The sequence below is a fragment of the Gopherus flavomarginatus genome, chromosome 2 (assembly GCF_025201925.1).
Source record: "Gopherus flavomarginatus isolate rGopFla2 chromosome 2, rGopFla2.mat.asm, whole genome shotgun sequence".
In the NCBI taxonomy this organism is placed as follows: Eukaryota; Metazoa; Chordata; order Testudines; family Testudinidae; genus Gopherus; species Gopherus flavomarginatus.
Genome location: NC_066618.1, coordinates 15005222 through 15025384, shown reverse-complemented (window position 1 = coordinate 15025384; position 20163 = coordinate 15005222). Strand labels below are relative to the sequence as shown.

The 20163-nt window shown below is 42.2% G+C and overlaps 1 protein-coding gene across 1 annotated transcript in view; it reads right to left on the bottom strand.

The window, feature by feature from the left end:
• The window catches only part of LOC127045478 (sodium channel protein type 5 subunit alpha-like), a 365137-nt gene that overhangs the window by 293029 nt on the left and 51945 nt on the right, over positions 1 to 20163 (bottom strand). The window contains exons 2-3 of the mRNA XM_050941520.1: positions 10091 to 10409; positions 6329 to 6447 (exon numbers count right to left, since the gene is read on the bottom strand). Coding sequence (XP_050797477.1) covers positions 6329 to 6447; positions 10091 to 10357 — 386 coding nt within the window. The 5' untranslated portion in view covers positions 10358 to 10409. The remainder of the gene's footprint in view (positions 1 to 6328; positions 6448 to 10090; positions 10410 to 20163) is intronic.

The following is a 20163-nucleotide window of genomic DNA, read 5'->3' as shown; positions in this document are numbered from 1 at the left end:
TTAGCAAACCTGACCTATGAGGAAAGGTTAAAAACCTGAGCATATTTGGTCTTGAGAAAAGACACCAAGGGGGCAACTGCTAAGTTTTCAGATATGTTAAGGGCTGTTATAAAGACGACAGAAATCAATACTTCTCCATGTCCACTAAAGGTACAACAAGTAGTAATGGGCTCAATCTGCATCAAGGGAGATTCAGGTTAGATATTAGGGAAAACTTTCCAACTATAATGGTAGTTAAACTCTGGAACATATTTCCAAAGGAATCCAAGTCATTGTAGGTTTTTAAGAACAGATTAGACAGACAGCTCTTAGGAATGATCTAGATTTAATGGGTCTGCCTCAGTGTAGGGGGCTAGACTTGATGACCTCTCAAGGTCCCTTCCACCCCTACATTTCTATGATTTCAGTGTTAAATAGCCAAGAATTCTCATTTCACATTCCAGCTCTAAATATAGCTGTGCCCAATCCCCTCCATATCATTTAATAAACAAAGAATGTTTACAGAGAGAGACCTTGCTAATATAAAAAAGTAACAACCCTAGAACATAAGGTATCATCAAGCAGTTAACTATCAACTACTCACCAGGCCCAAACCTGCTTAGTTTTGAGAATTAGAAAAGATCAGGCCTATTCAGATCAGTGATACCATCTGTTGTTAAGTATCCATCTGCTAGCCCTACAATTGTTACTTACTCTGACTCCTATAATTTATTCATTCCAGAACATGTTTTTACACTTTCAGAATCACAAAAGGTGTTGAGCAGTGCTCGTCCTCAGTGAAATATCCCAGAGTGTGATACTCGGAAAGATCTCCACGTCTGAAAAATTGCCTGGTTGACTCATGTTTCACCTGTCACTCCTGGTCTTTCTCAAGATATACCAATAGAAATAAGCAGAAAGAGACATGCACAATACAGTAGAGAGATCTGTTTAAGGACTTGATAACTACTGGTGCACATCACAGGGATTAGAGACTCTGATGGGATGAGCTAAAACAGTTCACCACCTTATGGAATTTATGCCAACTTTTTAAAACTTGGATGCATAAAGTTAGGCATCTATATCAATATTTTGGCTCCTTAAGGAATGCAGCCTGATTTTCAAAAGCACTGACCATGAGCAACTGGCACTGAAGTTAAGTGCTCAGCACCTTTGAAGACTAGTCTGTTTTTATTTAGGTGCCTTAAACATGGATGAAGAACAGGTAGCTAGCTTTAGGCATCCAAATTTGAGAGTCTAAGAACTTTGTTTTATTATTAATCCAAATTTTATTGGATTGCCATTTTGCACTAGTCCCCCCTATTCTCTGGCAAGTTAGAACTACTGATTGTCCCAAACAAAAACCCCAGGCCAATCTTCTCAGTCCTTGAGCTCTGGATTTGAACTCAAACTTCACTTCTCACCTTCCCCACCCTTTTACTGTCACGGGCAGAACCCAAAATGCAAACCAATCTCTCTCTCTGCATATATCAATTTGAAATCACCTGGAGAAAGTATCAAAGGTAGGCACCTGTCACCAAGAATGGGAGCCAAGGCCACTTCAGCTGACTGCCGAAGTGGCGAGATTCCCTAGACCAAATGCCAGAACCATCAACACAAATGCCAGGCCAGGGCCTAACAATTCAAGCAACCCACTGAACTGAAGGGAAGGGGTAAGTATTGAAAAGGATACAGTAGATCGAAGAGCTAGAGTGACTCAAAAGCTACAACAATCAGGAAATTATCTGCAATACTGGAATTTATACCCACTGAGGGATGGCACACAATGGACATTAGGGGATGTGGCTTGTGTTCTACCCCATTACCATGTCTCTCCAGGGTCAAAGTTCTATGAATTGTGAGTTCCACTGGTATCATGTTAGGAAGCTAGAACCCCAAAATAAGAATACAGGTGCATGGTGTTTTTAGAGAACTGAACTTATTGTGCCCCTTTGAACTGTCCTCTTCCCACGAATCCATCTTCTTTTGGGACCTATTAAAATATTCCAAATTGCTGAACAGGTTCAAATGACCTTATATATAATCTGCCAGAGACATGTTTCCTGTCCCCCTGCTTTAATGCAGAATTTCCTCATAAAAATAGAGCTGCCTACGGATGAGGACAAACAAGATTCAGTCTTGAGCTTGTGACAATGGAAACAGTCTACTCGGGAGAGCAATAATCTCCAACATTACTGACTTCCAACAAGAATAGTGACAGAAGACTGGTATTACCTAGGAGAAAGCTGGCACCAGCAAGAAAAGTGATGAGGTGCTCCATCTATGTGCGCCTCTCCTACCTGTCCAGATGGAAAAAAAAATGCACTGCAAATATCTTCTACCATGACAGGAGTTGGGAACTGATGTACCATCTAAAAGCAGAAATGGCCCTTTTATCTCTCCCCACACACTAGAGGTAACTTTGGTGCCCCTCATTTAGGAGTGGGGTCAGACTTGTCTCCCTTCAAGATATGATCTAGCCTCAGTGTCACTAGGTTGGAAGTGAAAGCTGATCCTTCTTCCCCAACACCACTCTTATAGAAGGAGGAAGAGAAGAAGACAGCTCCATCTCCTTGCAGACTAATCCTGATATGAGAAGAAGGGCCCCTGGAGTAGGCCCACCTCACCCCAAAGACAACCTCTTCCTCCAAATGCATTTGAAATATATTCTTTCCTTTTGAGAATGTACATAAGCCTGATGTTCTCAAGAATACAGCAGCATCAAATAATGGGTTTGAATTTGAATGCATTACATGGATGAGAAGATTAAAAAACACACTCACAACCTATTAATAATGCAAATTAATTCAATTAACAAAGTGTTATCAAATCCTATGGATTATTTTCCTAGTAGAACATCTTTCTAAATAGCCAGATTGTCAAACCTAAATTGGACTAGTGAGGTTGTATAGGTACCTGAAAAATCAGGTCCTCTCTCTATGGAAATCCCAGAGGAGGAGCTGTAGATAAATCTGCTTCATCCAAGAACCTTGGGCTCCTTGTCCTGTCTGGAAGAGGATTCTTCCTTCAGCCTCCTGTGCCATTATCTTCCACTTGCACTATATGTTCAGTAATTGGAAATGGAGAGGTGGTATCTACTAAACAAGTTGGTTCACACACTTTTGTGACAGTGCACCACATTTGCTACTTCTGGTTTTCCCTCTACAGGAAAAAAGATAGCTCAATACTCTCATGCAAAAGAAGAGATCCAGGTCCTGAGTTCATGTCAATGATATTATCTGCTCGAGTACTTGCCAACTGAAGCTCCATTCTGCTTGGAATATTGACTTCCTGTTCAGCAGTTGCCCTTTGTATTTTGAGTTCTCTTGATGTGAATAGCCTTTATCGACTGAAAACAATGTGCCGCGTAACGTAGGAACTCTATTGCCATCCTAGTGAGACTGGATCTCTTCCTTCCTTCCGCTTGTTGATGGATGAGACAGCTGTTACTAAGGTGCAACTGAGGTGTTTCTGGAACTAAAATGTTGTTAGCTTTATGGCCTTTCACTCCCAAAAAATCATGCTCCTGTTCTGACCGTATTTCTTGTTCTGATATGTCTCTGAAGGGTACACCCCAGGCTCTCAATGCTTTGACTCTTGAAGGAACTGAGACAGGCTCTTCCTGCATTCTTATCACTTGGGTCACCACCACTTCAGGCAACTTCTGACCAGGGGCATATTTCTGCCCTCTGCAATACATACACAATCTCTATTGGTTTCAATTGGGGTTGCATGGTTTTGTGTGAGTGCAGAATGGGCCCCCAGACCTATAACTGAGAGTGGTGCATTTATGCTTCCTGTTAACAGATTGTAGTTACCAAATTCTTCTCTCAGACCAATGCAATTCCATTGATCTTGACTGACTTCAGTGAAGTTGCACTAATGTACCTGTTGTAATGTAGCTATGCCCCAGTTTCCAGCAGCAAGTGTTGAACTGTTCTCAGGTGAAGCTTAGCCATAATGAAATGTCTCTACACAACCCCACAGTTCTTAGTAACTTTGGGAATGTCTTGGATGGTATTATCTATTCATTTTTAAGTTGAACTATTGTCATCTGAACCTTCACATATATTTTCTCTGAGAGCAACATAGACTTAAGAGCATGAATTAATTCTTCCACTGGATAATGTATCCATTTAAGGGAATTTGCTGAATTTGGTAATAAATCAATAATTCTGTGATATCTCCTTAATGCCTGTTATTACTCTTTTGTAGCTATGGACACTTCTTGTATGGAATGGGCTCATACTAACATGTCATCTATCCATTTTAGTTATGTGTGTATTCTCTGAGCTCTCAGTATGGCTATCAATACTGGAACCTTTGTGAAGACCTTGGGAGACCTGATAAAGCAAAAAGAAGGCAGTAGTATTGATAACAGATGCTCATATAAACAAAACAGAGGAATCTTTTACCACATAGGTGAATGGGTGTTTGTAAATATGTTTCACCTAAGTCCAATCTCCTAGATAGATGGCTAAAATGGATTATAATGTTTTAAAGATTGTACATTTGTTAAATTTCTTCAGAAATTGAAATTTCCATCCCACATAAAATGACTGAAGAGTGGGAGTTGTGTTATTTGGAATACAAATGAAGTTATGGTAGACTCAAATAGAGGATCCAGTTCAAGTGGATGGTACAGTGCACATGTCATCAAGTCCCATTTACTTTCAAACTGACTAAAATGAATTATTTTTATCTGGGTGAATTTCACCTGGGCCCAACATGCCAGCACAAGGCCTATACACTACTCCGAGGGCTTAAGTGATACCTATATGGTGCACAGACTTTGTGCTGGCTCTCTGCACAAGGGCAAATTTCACTCTTAGAGATATCCCATATGTGTCTCAGGAAGCTTCAAACTATTGGACCCAGTGTTGTTGCTAATGATGTTTATGGCAAAACTCTCATGGACTTAAATGAGAAAAGGGCCCATACCTTAAAAATATTATACTATCCAGATCTTTAACTTTTTAAGAGTCAGATAAAATACTTCTTATAATTATTGTCATAAATAAATACTGTTGTTTTTTGCTAAGACATAATAGCATATTTGTTCAGTTACATAGACAGACGTTGGGCCAGGGCCTCAGAGGGGGATATGCCCTTGACTTTAACTGAGCTACACTAATTTACACCATCTGAAGATCTGGCCCATGATGTACATTTTTAACAAGCTGGGTCTTGGATTATTGAGTATAAATGTTTAATTTTTTAAATAATCATTTTCATAGATTCCAAGACCAGAAGGGAACATTGTGATAATCTAGTCTGACTTCCTGTATAACACAAGCCATCGAACTTGCCCCAAATAATTCCCAGAGCAGAACTTTTAGAAAAAGCATCCAATCTTAATTTAAAAGATGTCAGTGATGGAGAATCCAACATGACCCTTGGTAAATTGTTCAGCATTAACACTACAGAGCAATTTTCTTTGTTTAGATTATTTAACTTGCAATAATTCAGATATATGCTTGTTTCCTCCCTCAGGGCCATAGCAGCTCACCTCATTTAAGCAGTATTGTAATTCACATTCTAGGAATTCTGAATATCTGTGTGGGTGAGGTTCTAAATTCTGTATCCTGTCATCAGTGAAATGACTAGGAGGTTATGGGGAAGGACCTAAAGAACTATTCATCACTGAGTGCAGGCTCCTACCTTTTAAAGATTACTCTGCATTGGGACATGTAAGGGTGCAATCACGCCATCCCCAGCAACAGCACTCAGCTTTCCTTTCGAAAGTGCATTGTGCCTTTCTTTCCATGATTTGCTGCCCAATATAGATTTGGGGAGGAGACAATGATCCTGCCTTCTCTTCACCTACTATGGGATGTCTAGTGCCAGCAGTAGTGTTAGCCCCCCACAGTTTTGTATTCACTCAGCCACAAGGACACCCCATGAGGATAGAATAGTGCTGAAGGAGGTATGCATGCATCCCAGGAGAGAATTATCAGATGTGTGAACTTTGCTTCAGACTGGGAAAGAGGACAGATGAAATTTATCCTGGTTAGCTTCCCCTGATGTATCACAGCAGATTTCCTGCACTGACTCCCAAAGGTGCCCGCTCTTACAAAAGCTGGGCCAAACCTTGCTCAACTTTATTCACACAAACAGTCTCATCTAAGTTAATAGGGCTGTTTGCATGAGTAAGACAAGTTCTGTTTTTCCCATAAAAGCCATTTTACATATCTTATTTAGGAAAAAATCCAACATATTTCTAGTTATGTCTGTAGTAAATGAAATCAAATATCCAGCTTTCAAATAGTTTGATAAACCAAATAATCTCATACCCACATCTGCTTGTAACAGATAACATCAGAAGTTGGGAAGTCACCTGAAAGGATATGAATGTACCAAAATTTTAATTGCTGCTCTTCTGACTGGATGAAAAGGACTAAGTATATACAAGGCAGGAGTGGCACTAAATCGAAAGATTGTCTTCCCTTTGTTCAGTACTATAAATGTCTGGAAAACAAAATGGAAAATTAAATGACAACATTTAATGTTTGCATTTATACATCAGGGCCCTTTCACCCAGTTCCCAACTGCAGATTCCCTCCCTTCCCAATGCCCTTAATTCCCTTCCCAGATCTTTCCAGTTGTGAATTTCCATTCACTCAATGGATAGTTCCCCAAAAGACCTTCCCAAATGCAGAGTCTTTGCCCGCCTCAGGAAAAATGCCCCAAACTTCCCTCCACAACTCCCTCTGAGCTGCAAATTCCTTCCTTTCCTATGCAGATTCCTCTGAAACCCTGCGTCACACACACTGGTGTTTGAAACAGTGCATTTATTCCAAAGTGTGTGGTAACTGATGACCTTGTTATGGTGAGTTAGGATGCTCAGCACCTTGTAGGACTAAGCCATGAGAATCCCATCCTGTTGCATGCCCTGCTCTCGAGAGCCATATCAACCCAACAAACTCTCATGCTCCAGGACAGTTCAGGGTGTTTTCTTAATGATGACAAATTGATCTACCTGAACTATGATGGATATGCTCATGCACAATTATCATCTTCTTCCCCTTAGCTCATCAGCTGGGGTTGGGTCATCGTTAGCACCAAGGACTGTGTGGAAGTAGAGAAAGAACTGATAGGGATTTGCAGGGGATCTTAATGCATGACAGTCTCTGTTAGCAAGAGTTAGGCTAACTGTAACCCTAATAATGCGAGATTTGTAGAAGCGAGGATTGTGTGAGGCGAGTGGAAAAGAACTGTGTGAGAAGTTGGTTCGACCTTGTGTAGATAATGTGCAGATAATACGAAATGTAGACTGGAGTCTCTTAAGTGAGAAAAACAAGATATCAGGATGACCTATGTATAAACACAATGCAGCTGTTGCTTATTATTGTCTGTAACAGAAGTATAAATGATTGCTGTAATTGTTTACCTGTTGAGAGACCTGTCTAGGAAGGGGAGACCCTATGTCCTAGTACACTCTCTCCCTGCTGTAGTTGCTAAACAGAATAAAGCATCTGACTTTGCTGTACCCAACCACAAAGTGAGAACTAAGTTTTTCTCTGACAACTGCCTGCTTTCCATCTTCTTTGATACAGTCTATCCATTGCTTCCTTAGCTTTCCTCTGAGTCTTTTTCCTATCACCCTCTCTTCCCATGATATTTTCACCAGTCTTTTTCATTTATCCTCTGCATGTGTCCAAATCCATAGAGTCACAGTTCTTGGATTTTGTCAGCCGCATTACAACTTTGATTTCCATCCTAATACTTGCATTTCAAATTATGTCTTTGTGAAACTCCTCTTATAGTGCAAAGACATCTTGTCTCAAATATCTCTAATCATCAAACTTGTCATCTTTTTTGTCACTCATGCTTCTGCACTATACAGCTTTGTGGGGTGCACCACTGTTCTGGGTTTTAGTCTCAGTGGCATAGGCTTGTCATACACAACCCCTATGATGTTATTCTATGCTCTTCCAACACTCCCCAATCTCGATAATATCTCACGTTCAAACTTGCCATCTTCCCATGAACAGAAGTACTTGAACAGGTCAGTATGGTTTAGTCTGACTCCATTAATCTCTATGTCCAGTTTCCCAGTGGCATATCCACTGATCCACATGACCTCGATCTCAGTTATGCTCATTTTCATCTAATGCCATTTTAGCTAGTTATACCACTGGTTTACTATTTCTTCTAGATCTTCCATTTGAGGATGCATTAATTGGTATGTCATCTGCATGCAGGAGCTGGTTCATGCATAACACTCTCCACTAATTCCTTCTTTCATTCACCAAGTGCAGATTCCTGGCCAAAGTCTCACATAGGATGAGCACCTCACTGCCAGCGCTATCTGACCCCATAGTCAACGTAGCTGGGATTAAAAGGTTCACCCAAAGGTCACTCCAAGCAAAAGGGATCCTCAGATGGCAGAAAATTAGTGCAGAACCTCTTATGCTGCTCTACCTTCCTGCTGCCAGCACACCATGGGACTGAAAACAGCTAGGCAGCCAATAAAATGCCCTATCTGTGCACAGAGAGACTGACCTACACATGGCGGCAGCAAGGGCAGTTCAGATGTGAGCTTTAAGCAATTCTGGAACTCACTAATCCAGAATCTGGCTTTTAAGACCAAAATACTACATCTGTGTCCTGTTGCTTCTGCCTGGGCACACTGTATTTAAATAGCCACAGATTATTACAGATTGAGTCCAGACTTCTCAGATAAATAATCTACTTCTGTGTCTATTTAACTTTTGTTACTTTGTCTATATAAATTTGTGCAAGATATGAACAAAAATGCCAGTGATTATATCATGGAAACATACAGTAATTTTACATACAGGCTTATGGGAGAAACATATAGTCTAGAGGAATACATCAAAAAATTGAAAATTCTCAGAATGCATGTTTGTGGGTGTTATATTCTCATCCATGTTATAACATGTTTGAAGTATAGAAAAGCAAGTTGTAGTAGGCAAGTTATGCAGTCATGCTGTCAAGAGTCTTTTGAAGGAGCTGTTTGTACCCTAGTGGCTCTAGTCCAGCCCACACGATTCTTACCAGGTGATATTCACTCCAGGATGAAATTCACCCTGGTGCAGAGGGGCAGCACACTGCACCAGTTAAATCACACCCAGGGGCGGCTCCAGGCCCCAGCATGCCAAGTGCATGCTTGGGGCGGCATGCCGCGGGGGGTGCTCTGCCGGTCGCCGGGAGGGCGGCAGGCAGGGTACCTTCGGCGGCATGCCTGTGGAGGGTCCACTGGTATCGTGGCTTCGGTGGACCTCCCGCAGGTGTGCCTCAGGAGGGTCTGCTGGTCCCGCGGCTCCACCGAAGCCGTGAGACCAGCGGACCCTCCGCAGACATGCCTGAGGGAGGTCCACCGGAGCCGCGGGACTGGCGACTGGCGGAGCGCCCCCCGCGGCATGACGCCGTGCTTGGGGCAGCGAAATGTCTAGAGCCGCCCGAATCACACCATAAGCCCTATTCTGGCATCTTAAATGGGACTGAAATGGTGCCTTGGCTTTTGCTGTCTGTCTGCAGAAAAATTAACTTCACTTTTCAGGAATGATTTGTATATATACCTCTTATGCTATGTAGGTGATATTACCTCCTGTGCAGAAGGCCAGCAAAAGGCCCGAGGAACCACATAAACCCTTAACAAGAAGGGCTAAGGTTAGGCTTAGGGTGACCAGCTGTCCCGTTTTTAAAGGGACAGTCCTGTTTTTTGGAACTTTTTCTTATATAGACACCTATTACCCCCCACCCCCGTCCCGTTTTTTCACAGTTGCTATCTGGTCACCCTAGTTAGGCTTAATAATACATGGGGCCTTGGTCCTGGCATGAATTTCAGGCAAAGAAAGGAAGTTACAGTGGACAGAACTCACAATTTCATTTAACTCATCTAATGTTCTGTTCTCATGTAACAATATATATTCATATTCAATGTTACTTGAGCTGAGCTCTTATTCCACTATGTCCCTCTCTTTAGTTCTTTGGAGGAAGTTCTGCCCACTTTAGCTCTCTAATCCTTAAAGCAGAAGAAACCATTTTTACTAAATGAGGAAAGACAAAACCAGAGTCCCTGCATAAAATATCTCCCATCTTAGAAAGCAAACGTAAAACAACACACACTTCTGAAGGCTCTAACCTTGTGGTCACTGTAGTAAGGGTCGAGATCCTCCAGTGGTTCCCCAATGAGCTCTGGAGGAAGAGTCCCATAGATACCAGGCAACTTTTTGCAAGCTTGTAAGTCAAACTGAGGCCGAGGCTTTTCTTCATCATCTGGCTGATCTCTGTGCTCCTGCTTAGCATTCCTTGCAAGTTTCTCTGCAATTCGCTTCTCAATAGCGGCCAAGGATTCAGGCGTGAACTGGTGGAAGCTATTAGAACCCGATGGTAACAAGAAGTCGGCCATCTTTTCATCCTGCTTCTTCTGTATTGGTCATTTCTCCAAGTAGGGGAAACAACTAAAACAAAAAGGATCCAGGTAAGTGACTACAGAACTGGCAAGCCAGCAAACAGAACAATGCATGAGTTAGCAATAGTCAGGTAACTTTTTGCCCAATTGTATGTGGTCAATAAAACACCAGGGAAAATAAAACTAACTGGAAAAGTAATTCAAATGAAGAGTTGTCTGAGTGATCAAATCTGAAGAGATTTTATAGATTGAAGGTAGAATTTTGAAAAGCACCTAAATCCCATTTTCAACAGTGCTTTACGTACTTAGGCATTTAAGTCTCATTGAAAGTCATTGGGATTGAGAATCTTGAGTCACTTAAGGGCATTTGAAAATCTCCACCTTAAGCTTCCATAATATTTTCTTACATCATTTATTTTCTTGCAGGGTCAGGAAGGGGCATCTTCCACATTCATATTAGTGCCCTGAACAGCTACAAGTTTTCTCCTGATTTACATCCCACCACCCTAGAAAAGTGGAGGAACAAATGTTCAGACAAGCACAAAGTTAGTCAGCTAAATCTACATTTGGACACCTTAATAAAAGTGGTCTGATTTTCACACACGCTGAGCAATCAATACTTCCAATTCAGCACCTCTCAAAATCAGCCCACTACTATTTAGTTATCTAAATACAGATTGATTTAAAAGTCTAACTTTTAGCATCCAAGATTAAACATCTTGCCCTGAGTATGCTTCCTCTCAACATTCCCAACTCCTGCCAGAATGGAAAATAAGTGACTGGAACTGGGAATTCTTGCATCTATATTAACTTACAGGAATAAAGTGCAAGTGCAAAATCACACCAGAGGAATGATGGACTTACATATCTTCCCTAAAAGACACAGTGATAGCTGTCAAAATTAATGTAAAAATACATTAATTATTAATTATTATTATTATTAAGAAAACTGGTATGAATTCATCCCCATGTCAAGAACCTGTACAATATCTATGCATTGTTTAAGTCCCATTGAAGCCCTATTTTGAAGTCTTCAGTGGGACCTAAATGGCACAGAGGCCTTGAGCTGGTCCCCTACCCAAGGATGGGCTGAGAATTTTTTTGCCAGCAAGAGTAATCTTCATTCTCTAATATGTATCAATAAAACACATATTACATGAGAAATGAAGAGGCTTTTTTATCCCAGAACACCAAGACCATACTTACAGTACTAAATTAAAATCTAACTCAGTGACAAACAAAATTACTCAGGTTTTGAAGTGTGGTACACTATTGCTTTGGCCTGCTTATGCAGGACATGTGTTTTGTTCAGCTACTACTATTTTTCTCTGTTTTCAAATATTATTTGTCTATTTGTACTGGATACATCCTGGTAGTTTGCTTCTATTAAGCTCTGTGAAGACAGCATTTTTTGTTAGCAAACAAACCTTTAACTGGACCCTGTATGACAAAGAACATATTTATTGACTCCATTTATTTGAGGAAAGGAGTCTTTCAAATAGCTATTGTTTTCCCTGTTCTGACTTTGTTTTAAGATGAATTAAGTAGATCGTCATTGATCATGACATATCACAGAGGAATGACTTGCATTATCCTGTACAACATACTTCACATTGCTGCCAATCTGAACAGCTAAGGTTCAGCTGAATTAGTATACGGTCTTGGGTTCAGATATGTGCATACTCTTCATCAGTTATATCTTCCCTTAAATTCCCCAACTTGTTCCCCTCCTTATGTCCCCATTGTCATGAAAAAACAGGAAATTACAAATGCCTTTGAACAAACCAGAAATGAGTTTTCTTACACTCTCATTGTTCTCTGACTCAACACCACAACTACAAATGGCATTTTCATTCCCATAAATAACATCAGCAGACACGGGCCAGCTAATCCTCTTGTTGTCCTTATAATGTGAAACGTCTTAAGTGATGCTTAAGTGAATGACAAAAATTGGTTAGTTAACAGTGGTGGTCTTCTAACACAGGTAGAGCACTGTAGCCAGCACATTTGGGGAATATTTGGGGGTGGTTTCTTAGGCCTGGTTTACACTACATGTTTAAACTGAATTTAGCAGCGTTAAACTGATTTAACCCTGCACCCGTCCACACAAGGAGGCTCTTTATATCCATATAAAGGGCTCTTTAAACTGAATTCTGTACTCCTTCCCGACGAGAGGAGTAGCGCTGAAATCGGTATTGCCATGTCAGATTAGGGTTAGTGTGGCTGCAAATCAATGGTATTGGCCTCCGGGCAGTATCCCACAGTGCACCACTGTGACCACTCTGGAAAGCAATCTGAACTCGGATGCACTAGCCAGGTAGACAGGAAAAGCCCCGTGAACTTTTGAATTTCCTTTCCTGTTTGCCCAGTGTGGAGCTCTGATCAGCACGGATGGCGATGCAGTCCCAAATCCAAAAAGAGCTCCAGCATGGACTATACAGGAAATACTGGAGCTGATCGCTTTATGGGGAGACAAATCTGTTCTATCAGAGCTCCATTACAGAAGACGAAATGACAAAGCATTTTAAAAAATCTCCAGGCTATGATAGTCAGAGGCCACACTACAGTGCTATGTGACAAGCGTAACGGAAAGCCAAAGAATCAAATGGACGCTCATGGAGGGAGGGAGGGGGTACTGAGGACTCCAGCTATCCCACTGTCCCCGTAGTCTCCGAAAAGCATTTGCAATCTTGGCTGAGCTCCCAATGCCTGAAGGGTCGAAAACATTTTCCCAGGTGTTTCAGGGTATATGTCATCAATTTACACCTTTCCCCCACCCCGAAGAAAAGGGAAAAAAACGTTTCTCGCCTTTTTTCAATGTCACCCTACGTCTACTGCATGCTGCTAGTAGTCGGGGTGCTGCAGCGCTGAACACTAGCATCCCCTTCCCAGTGGCAGATGGTGCAATATGACTGCTATCCATCGTCATCATCAGCCCGTGAGTGCTCCTGGCTGGCCTTGGTAAGGTTGGCCAGGGGTGCCTGGGTAAAAATGAGAATGACACCTGGTCATCCCCGGCAGATGGTACAGAACGGCTGGTAACCGTCTTCATCATAGCAACTGGAGGCTGAGCTCTATCAGCCCCCACCTTTCATGTCTAAAGAAAAGATTCTGTACTGCCTGGTCTATCATAGCAGTGGGAGGCTGCGCTCCTCTTCCCCGCCACCCATTAATGTCCTGCCTGGACTATCATAGCAGCTGGAGGCTTCCTTCCCCTCATTTTATCTCACTAACAAGTCAGTGTTTCTTATTCCTGCATTCTTTATTACTTCATTACACAAATGGGGGGACACTGCCACGGTAGCCCAGGAGGGTTGGGGGAGGAGGGATGCAATGGGTGGGGTTGTTGCAGGGGCACCCCCTAGAATGGCATGCAGCTCATCATTTCTGTGGGATCTCTGGGGCTCTGACACGGAGCGGCTGTGCTCTCTGGTTCTCTAGTACACTTGGCCCATATTCTAGGCAGGACTGACTCTATTTTTAGACAAAACATAAAGAAGGGAATGACCTGGGGAGTCATTCCCATTTTTGTCCATGCGCCCCCCGGCTGACCTCAGCAAGGCCAGCCAGGAGCCCATGACAGTAGCAGATGGTACAGAATGACTGATAATCGTCATCTTATCGCCAATTTACAATAGTATGGCAGCCGGTGCAATAGGGATGGTAACCGTCTCTGCTACCTTGCAAGGCAAATGAATGCTGCTGTGTAGCACTGCAGTACCGCCTCTGTCAGCAGCATCCAGTACACATACGGTGACAGTGACAAAAGGCAAAACGGGCTCCATGGTTGCTATGCTATGGCGTCTGCCAGAGCAATCCAGGGAAAAAGGGCGCGAAATGATTGTCTACCATTTTTTTCACGGAGGAAGGATTGAGTGACGACATTTACCCAGAATCACCTGGGACACTGTTTTTGCATTGGGATCTCAAACCCGAATTCCAATGGGCGGGGGAGACTGCGGAAATTATGGGATAGCTACAGGATAGCTACCCACAGTGCAACGCTCTGGAAATCGACACTAGCCTTGGTACATGGACGCACACCGCCAAATTAATGTGCTTAGTGTGGCTGCGTGCACTTGACTTTATACAATCTGCTTTACAAAACGGGTTTATGTAAAATCGGAATAATCCTGTAGTGTAGACATACCTTTAGGACAGAAGTTTGCCTGAATAGAGTGATTCTGTAAACATGTTTGTGTGTACCTGTATCCAAATGAATCTCAAGCGTCTATGCACAGAGAGAAGAACAAAAGTCCCCTGAACTATGTCAGAAGTAGGCACCCCAGAGCCCACCAGGTGAGGGAATGCAGTGCTGTTACTGAGACAAAAAATAATCAAATGAACCAACCAACCAAGAGGTACACTATAGAATATTCTTTTCTTTGGCTTGGTTTAACACCAGAGTAGATAAAAAGATTCTGAGAAGCAATGCAGAGAACCATGAAACAATACAGTCAGGCAGCAAATTCTGACCATCCATTTCCTGCTCATCATTTTCATTGGAGAAACCTGCAAATGTCAGCTGCAATCACAATTAAACATTTGAAAAACATGGGCTTGTGGACCCAGGAACTAATAGGGGCAAATTCAGCATTTAGTCTAAGTGGGTTGGATTCTCTGGACTTGCACGTGCACAGATGTGCGAAGTGAATGTAGAATGCTACTAAATCAGCATTCCCAACTCATGTACACAGGTAATAGCTTTTGATTTTGATTAATCATGTACACAGATGAAAATTACTAAACAAGAAGCTTAATTCTTCCTTTGATGAAGATAGGAGCAACTCTGTTGAAGTTACACTAGCACAAGATTGGTGTGAAGGAAGAATCAAGCCCCTAGTACAATGCATTGGAGAATCAATCCCAGTGGCGCAATTCTAACATTGAACCAAACTTGTTCTTAGAGGAGAAGAGAAATGATTATATACTACCCCTGTTATCGCCAGAGCTGTAGAGGACCTCTGTTGCTCAGCCCACGCACACTTTCAAGACATGCAATGATGAGGCGAGGATTCCTGTCGAACTCTGTGTCAGCCCTTATACACTGTGACAGACCCAGGCCAATGGGGTACAGGAGTCTGGTAGAGGGCAAATATACTGGTCACTTGCTGAGAAGTTTTCTGTTCCCTGAGTGACCAGAGCAGGGGCTGCACTAGAGTAATCAGGAACCTGCTAGAACCAATTAAGACAGACAGGCTGATTAGGGCAGCTAATTAAGGCAGGCTAATCAGGGCACCTGGGTTTAAAAAGGAGCTCACTCCAGTCAGGCGAGGAGGAGCCAGAGGAGAGGAAGTGCGTGTTAGGAGCTAGGAGCAAGAGGCACAAAGTGCTGAGAGTGAGAGGGTGTGCTGCTGGAGGACTGAGGAGTACAAATGTTATCAAAGACCAAGAGGAAGGTCCTGTGGTGAGGATAAAGAAGGTGTTTGGAGGAGGCCATGGGGAAGTAGCCCAGGGAGTTGTAGCTGTCATGCAGCTGTTACAAGAGGCACTATAGACAGCTGCAATCCATAGGGCCCTGGGCTGGAACCGGAGTAGAGGGTGGGCCAGGGTTCCCCCCAAACCTCCCAACTCCTGATTAGACAAAGGAGGAGTTGACTCAGACTGTGGGGAAGATCACTGAGGTGAGAAATCTGCCAATAAGTGCAGGACCCACCAAGGTAGAGGAGGAACTTTGTCACAACACCTTGACTGCATTTTGCAGACAGAGCTGAGCTAGCTGCATATGTATGTGTAGTGCAGCCTTCCTTAGCTGTACACTTCACAAATGAAGCAGGAGAATGTGTGGAAAGTTTACTGTGTAAGCATATCATGCAACTTTCAATTGGTCATAAGGTGGTCATATAATGCCAACAGACCCTGGTCGTCAGCAGGGGGGATCGAACCTGGGACCTCTGAAGCTTAGTGTATGAGCCTCTAGTGCATGAGCTAAAAGCCAACTGGCTGTTAGCTAAGGCTGTAGAGCAAACTCATTAATCTCTCTCTCTCTCTAAGTGGTCTCGGTGCCACTAGATGGGACAGAACACCACATGCAGAAGGTTTGAGGGTTACATACTTCCCCTAGCTGAGGAAGCATGTCCTGAGCTTCAGAGACTTCTCAGCTGAAATCCTGGACAAGCCCTCACTTGTAACACTGACAGATACCAGTGGCTGGAGGGTAGGACTAAAGCTGAGGCCTCTGGAGCTTAGTGTATGAGCTGCTACTGCATGCGCTAAAAGCCAACTGACTGTTAGCTAAGGCTGTAGAGCAAACTCATTAATCTCTCTCTCCGAGCGGTCTCAGTGCCACTAGATGGGACAGAACACCACACACAGGAGGTGTGTGGATTACAGTCACATCAAAATTCATTTTCACCAGAACACTCTAAGACACTTCTCCTTAATGAGGGCTATTTTCATATCTTACTGACATCTGCAACTTCTAGAGAGTAAGGGAATGGGAAAGGGAATTCTACGTACTCTTTATGCTCAAAAATGGCTGAACTATTTTTGCTCAAACTTTCTTTAAAAAACAACAAAAAAAACCCTTCAAACATAGATCAAGCCTTGAATATTTCAATCCAAAAGATGGAAGTTTCAGAAAGTTCTAAGTGACTAAAATTAAAGTGTTAGAATGGAAATGGTTATGCAATCTTAATTACAGCAGTTACTTCTACTCCTTTTATAATCTCTTATCAAGATTTCTATTTATCATCATTTTCGTGCTGGAAAAAGGTTTAAATGTTTTTCATTCTTACACTACACTTATCAAACCTGCTATGTTTCAAAGTATATATTTAACATTGTTATTCTTCAAACTCAGACATATTCAGGAAATGGTCAAAATGATTTAATGGGTCTTTATCATGTCTAATTTCTTCTAATCTATGAAGTACAAACATTTCTACAAATAGCCTGGGTCAGCCCTGATGTTTCTAAATATAGTTTGAAAGCACACAACTTAAAAAGGAAAATCATCAATGACTGAATCAAAGAACTGAAATGCAGGGTTTTTTTTTAATGCGATAATGGCTGTTGTGACTCACATTTTTCACAACAGAGTCTGCATATTTCCACTCCTCTTGGCACATTTTTGAAGTGTGAGGCTTCAAAGATCTATCCAACACACTGTGTTTCTGTAGTATCATTATGCATGGAATGAACATTTCTCTCCCTAATCCTACTTAAACCCTGGCAACGCCAGCCTGTGCTGATAAAAATGGATTGGTTATGTAAACAGAGTGATCAGATACCAAAGTACCAACATAACTGGTTCCTATGTCACAGTAGTGAATGGAAACAATCAATAAAATGCTTTCAACATTAAAAATGATTGTATTTGATAAGATCAGTACTCCTCTGGTAACTGTAATCCTTCTTCTACTTTTCTCCACCCTGAAGATGTCTTTCAGTTTTTATTCTTAAAAGGTAAAGTCACACCAGTGCACAAGATCCATGAAACATTTAAGACTCACTCAAGTTCTCAAAACAGGATTTTTGTGGTGCACAGGCTTGTGCTGGCTCTCTAGCATTGGCATAAATGGGTCTACAAATTTACTCTATTTGTGAGCTCAACTTGAGAAGTGAGTGAAATTTCATGGAATGTCACACTATCCAGAATAAATGTTGATGGGAAAAGGTGCAAAAGCAAGACAGAAACTGAATTAGTACAAAGACCTACTGATACAATTCAATGTTAAGATTATGACTGGTAAGCAAGAAGATTAGAGGACCAGAAATCAATTAAGTGAGGAACAAAATATGAAGGGATGGACTCTTTCACCCATCACTCCCTTTTGGGAGCCTTAAAGAGAGAGACTTCTGATCAAAATTGGCTACTGGAAAGACTTCACCATCATGGCTGCTACACCCACAATCTCCTGGGACATCAGATCTTCTCTGTCCTAATCCTGAGAGATATCTTGACAAGGCCAGAGAGAGGGACCCAGATGACACCACCACTTCCACCGGTGCCAGCTAAATTCCGAATACCACCTTGGATGTGAGACAGTCTATCCTATCCTTTCCCTTCTCCATGAGTCCTTTTCTTCCCCAAACTTATTTCTACTCTTTCTTATCCCTGTCCTTTTTCCTTCTGTCTAGTAAGAATCTGGTTTAGCCAGCCAAGACTGGATATTTTGCAACACTGCTGTAAGCCTGTGACCAGAAAGAAGCAGCTAAAAGCAATACCATAAGCAGCCCAGTGCTGGTACAAGTTTGCCAGTTTTGGGGATGGCTGATGAGACTGTGCTGTGCCACTGTTTCTCCTGTAGTAAGGCTGCAAGTGAAACTCCGTGCCTGAGACAGAAGCTGCATTTCTATCTTTGCTGTTCTTTTCTCTCCCCACTTTGTGTGTGTTTGTTTTGTCTTCTAAGAAACAGGATCAGACTTTAACAGCAGCAACGCATCTCTATGAATTCTTCACTTTTTCTCATCTTTAATATTATCTAAAAGACTGTCAAACAAGGTGTTTTTTTTTCCTTCTAAAAACTCTCCCTAGCTAAAGCAAAAGGGAACAAGGGATGCTGTTAAAGCAAAGGCCTTATTTAATACTGTACATTTCAAATGCTCTGTTTCCCTTCTTTCCTGTATCTATAATAAAAGGTTAAAAGGATTTTTAATGGTGCATTTGACATGGTAAAAAGCATAGAAGATTAGGGTTGGAAGAAACCTCAGGAGGTCATCTAGTCCAACCCCCTGCTCAAAGCAGGACCAACACCAACTAAATCATCCCAGCCAGGGCTTTGTCAAGCTGGGCCTTAAGAACCTCTAAGGATGGAGATTCCTCCACCTCGCTAGGTAACCCGTTCCAGTTCTTCACCATCCTCCCACTGAAATAGTGTTTCCTAATATCCAGCCTAGACCTCCCGCCCACTGCAACTTGAGATCATTGCTTCTTCTGTCAGCAGGCTGAGGTCTCTGTATAACAAACCCTGAACCTTGTTTAACTCCATTTAATGTTGGACAGGGACTGGGTGATGTTCACACCTTTGACCCTTTGGGCCCCTATATTCCATTTAAATTAATACAACACTACATATGGGTGACTTCCACCCTAAAGGCCTGATTATACCTTGAGCAGCACACCTGTGCAGGGGGATAATGGGGAATAAGACCAAAAGCCCTTATCTTCCTCCATTTCCTCCCCAGACCTTGAGCCAGAGTGCCCAGAGTTTGCTCCTGCTACTACACCTGGCTAGCAGAAAATTACCACCCCTTGGAGCCAGAGGGAAACAGGGAGTCACAATTCCTTCCCTTAGGTACCCCTCAGGCAGCACAGCAACGGGCTAGTTTTTTATTGTAGTCTGTGATTCTGTGACACAATCTAGCCCTAAATGAGAGACAGGATAGCCTGGTGACACCGGTGCTAATCTGGAGCTAAGGAACCTGGGTTCAGTTCTCTGCTCTGTCCTAGATTCCTTCTGTGAGCTTGGGGAGGTCACTCTCTCTGTGCCTCAATTCCCCATCTGTAAAATGCGGATAATAGCACTTACCTACCACACAGGTACATTGCTAAGATAAATACTTTAAAGATTCTCAGGAGTGCAGATGCTATGCTAGGTGGAGCCATGTAAGTATCTATTGTCAGTGTTCAAAGGCTAATGGCCAGACTTGGCGAGCCTTGCTCATGTTGAATAGTAAGTTACTCCTCAATTACTCCCATTGATTTCAATGGGATGCCTCACAGAATAAGGTAGTACTAAACATGAACTACCGTGACAGAATCTGGCCCTTACCAAGTAATAACATTTCCATTTGAATTATATTAGATGTAAAAGTTAAACATAAACAAACTGAGCCCAATATTCCAAAGTTGTATTTTT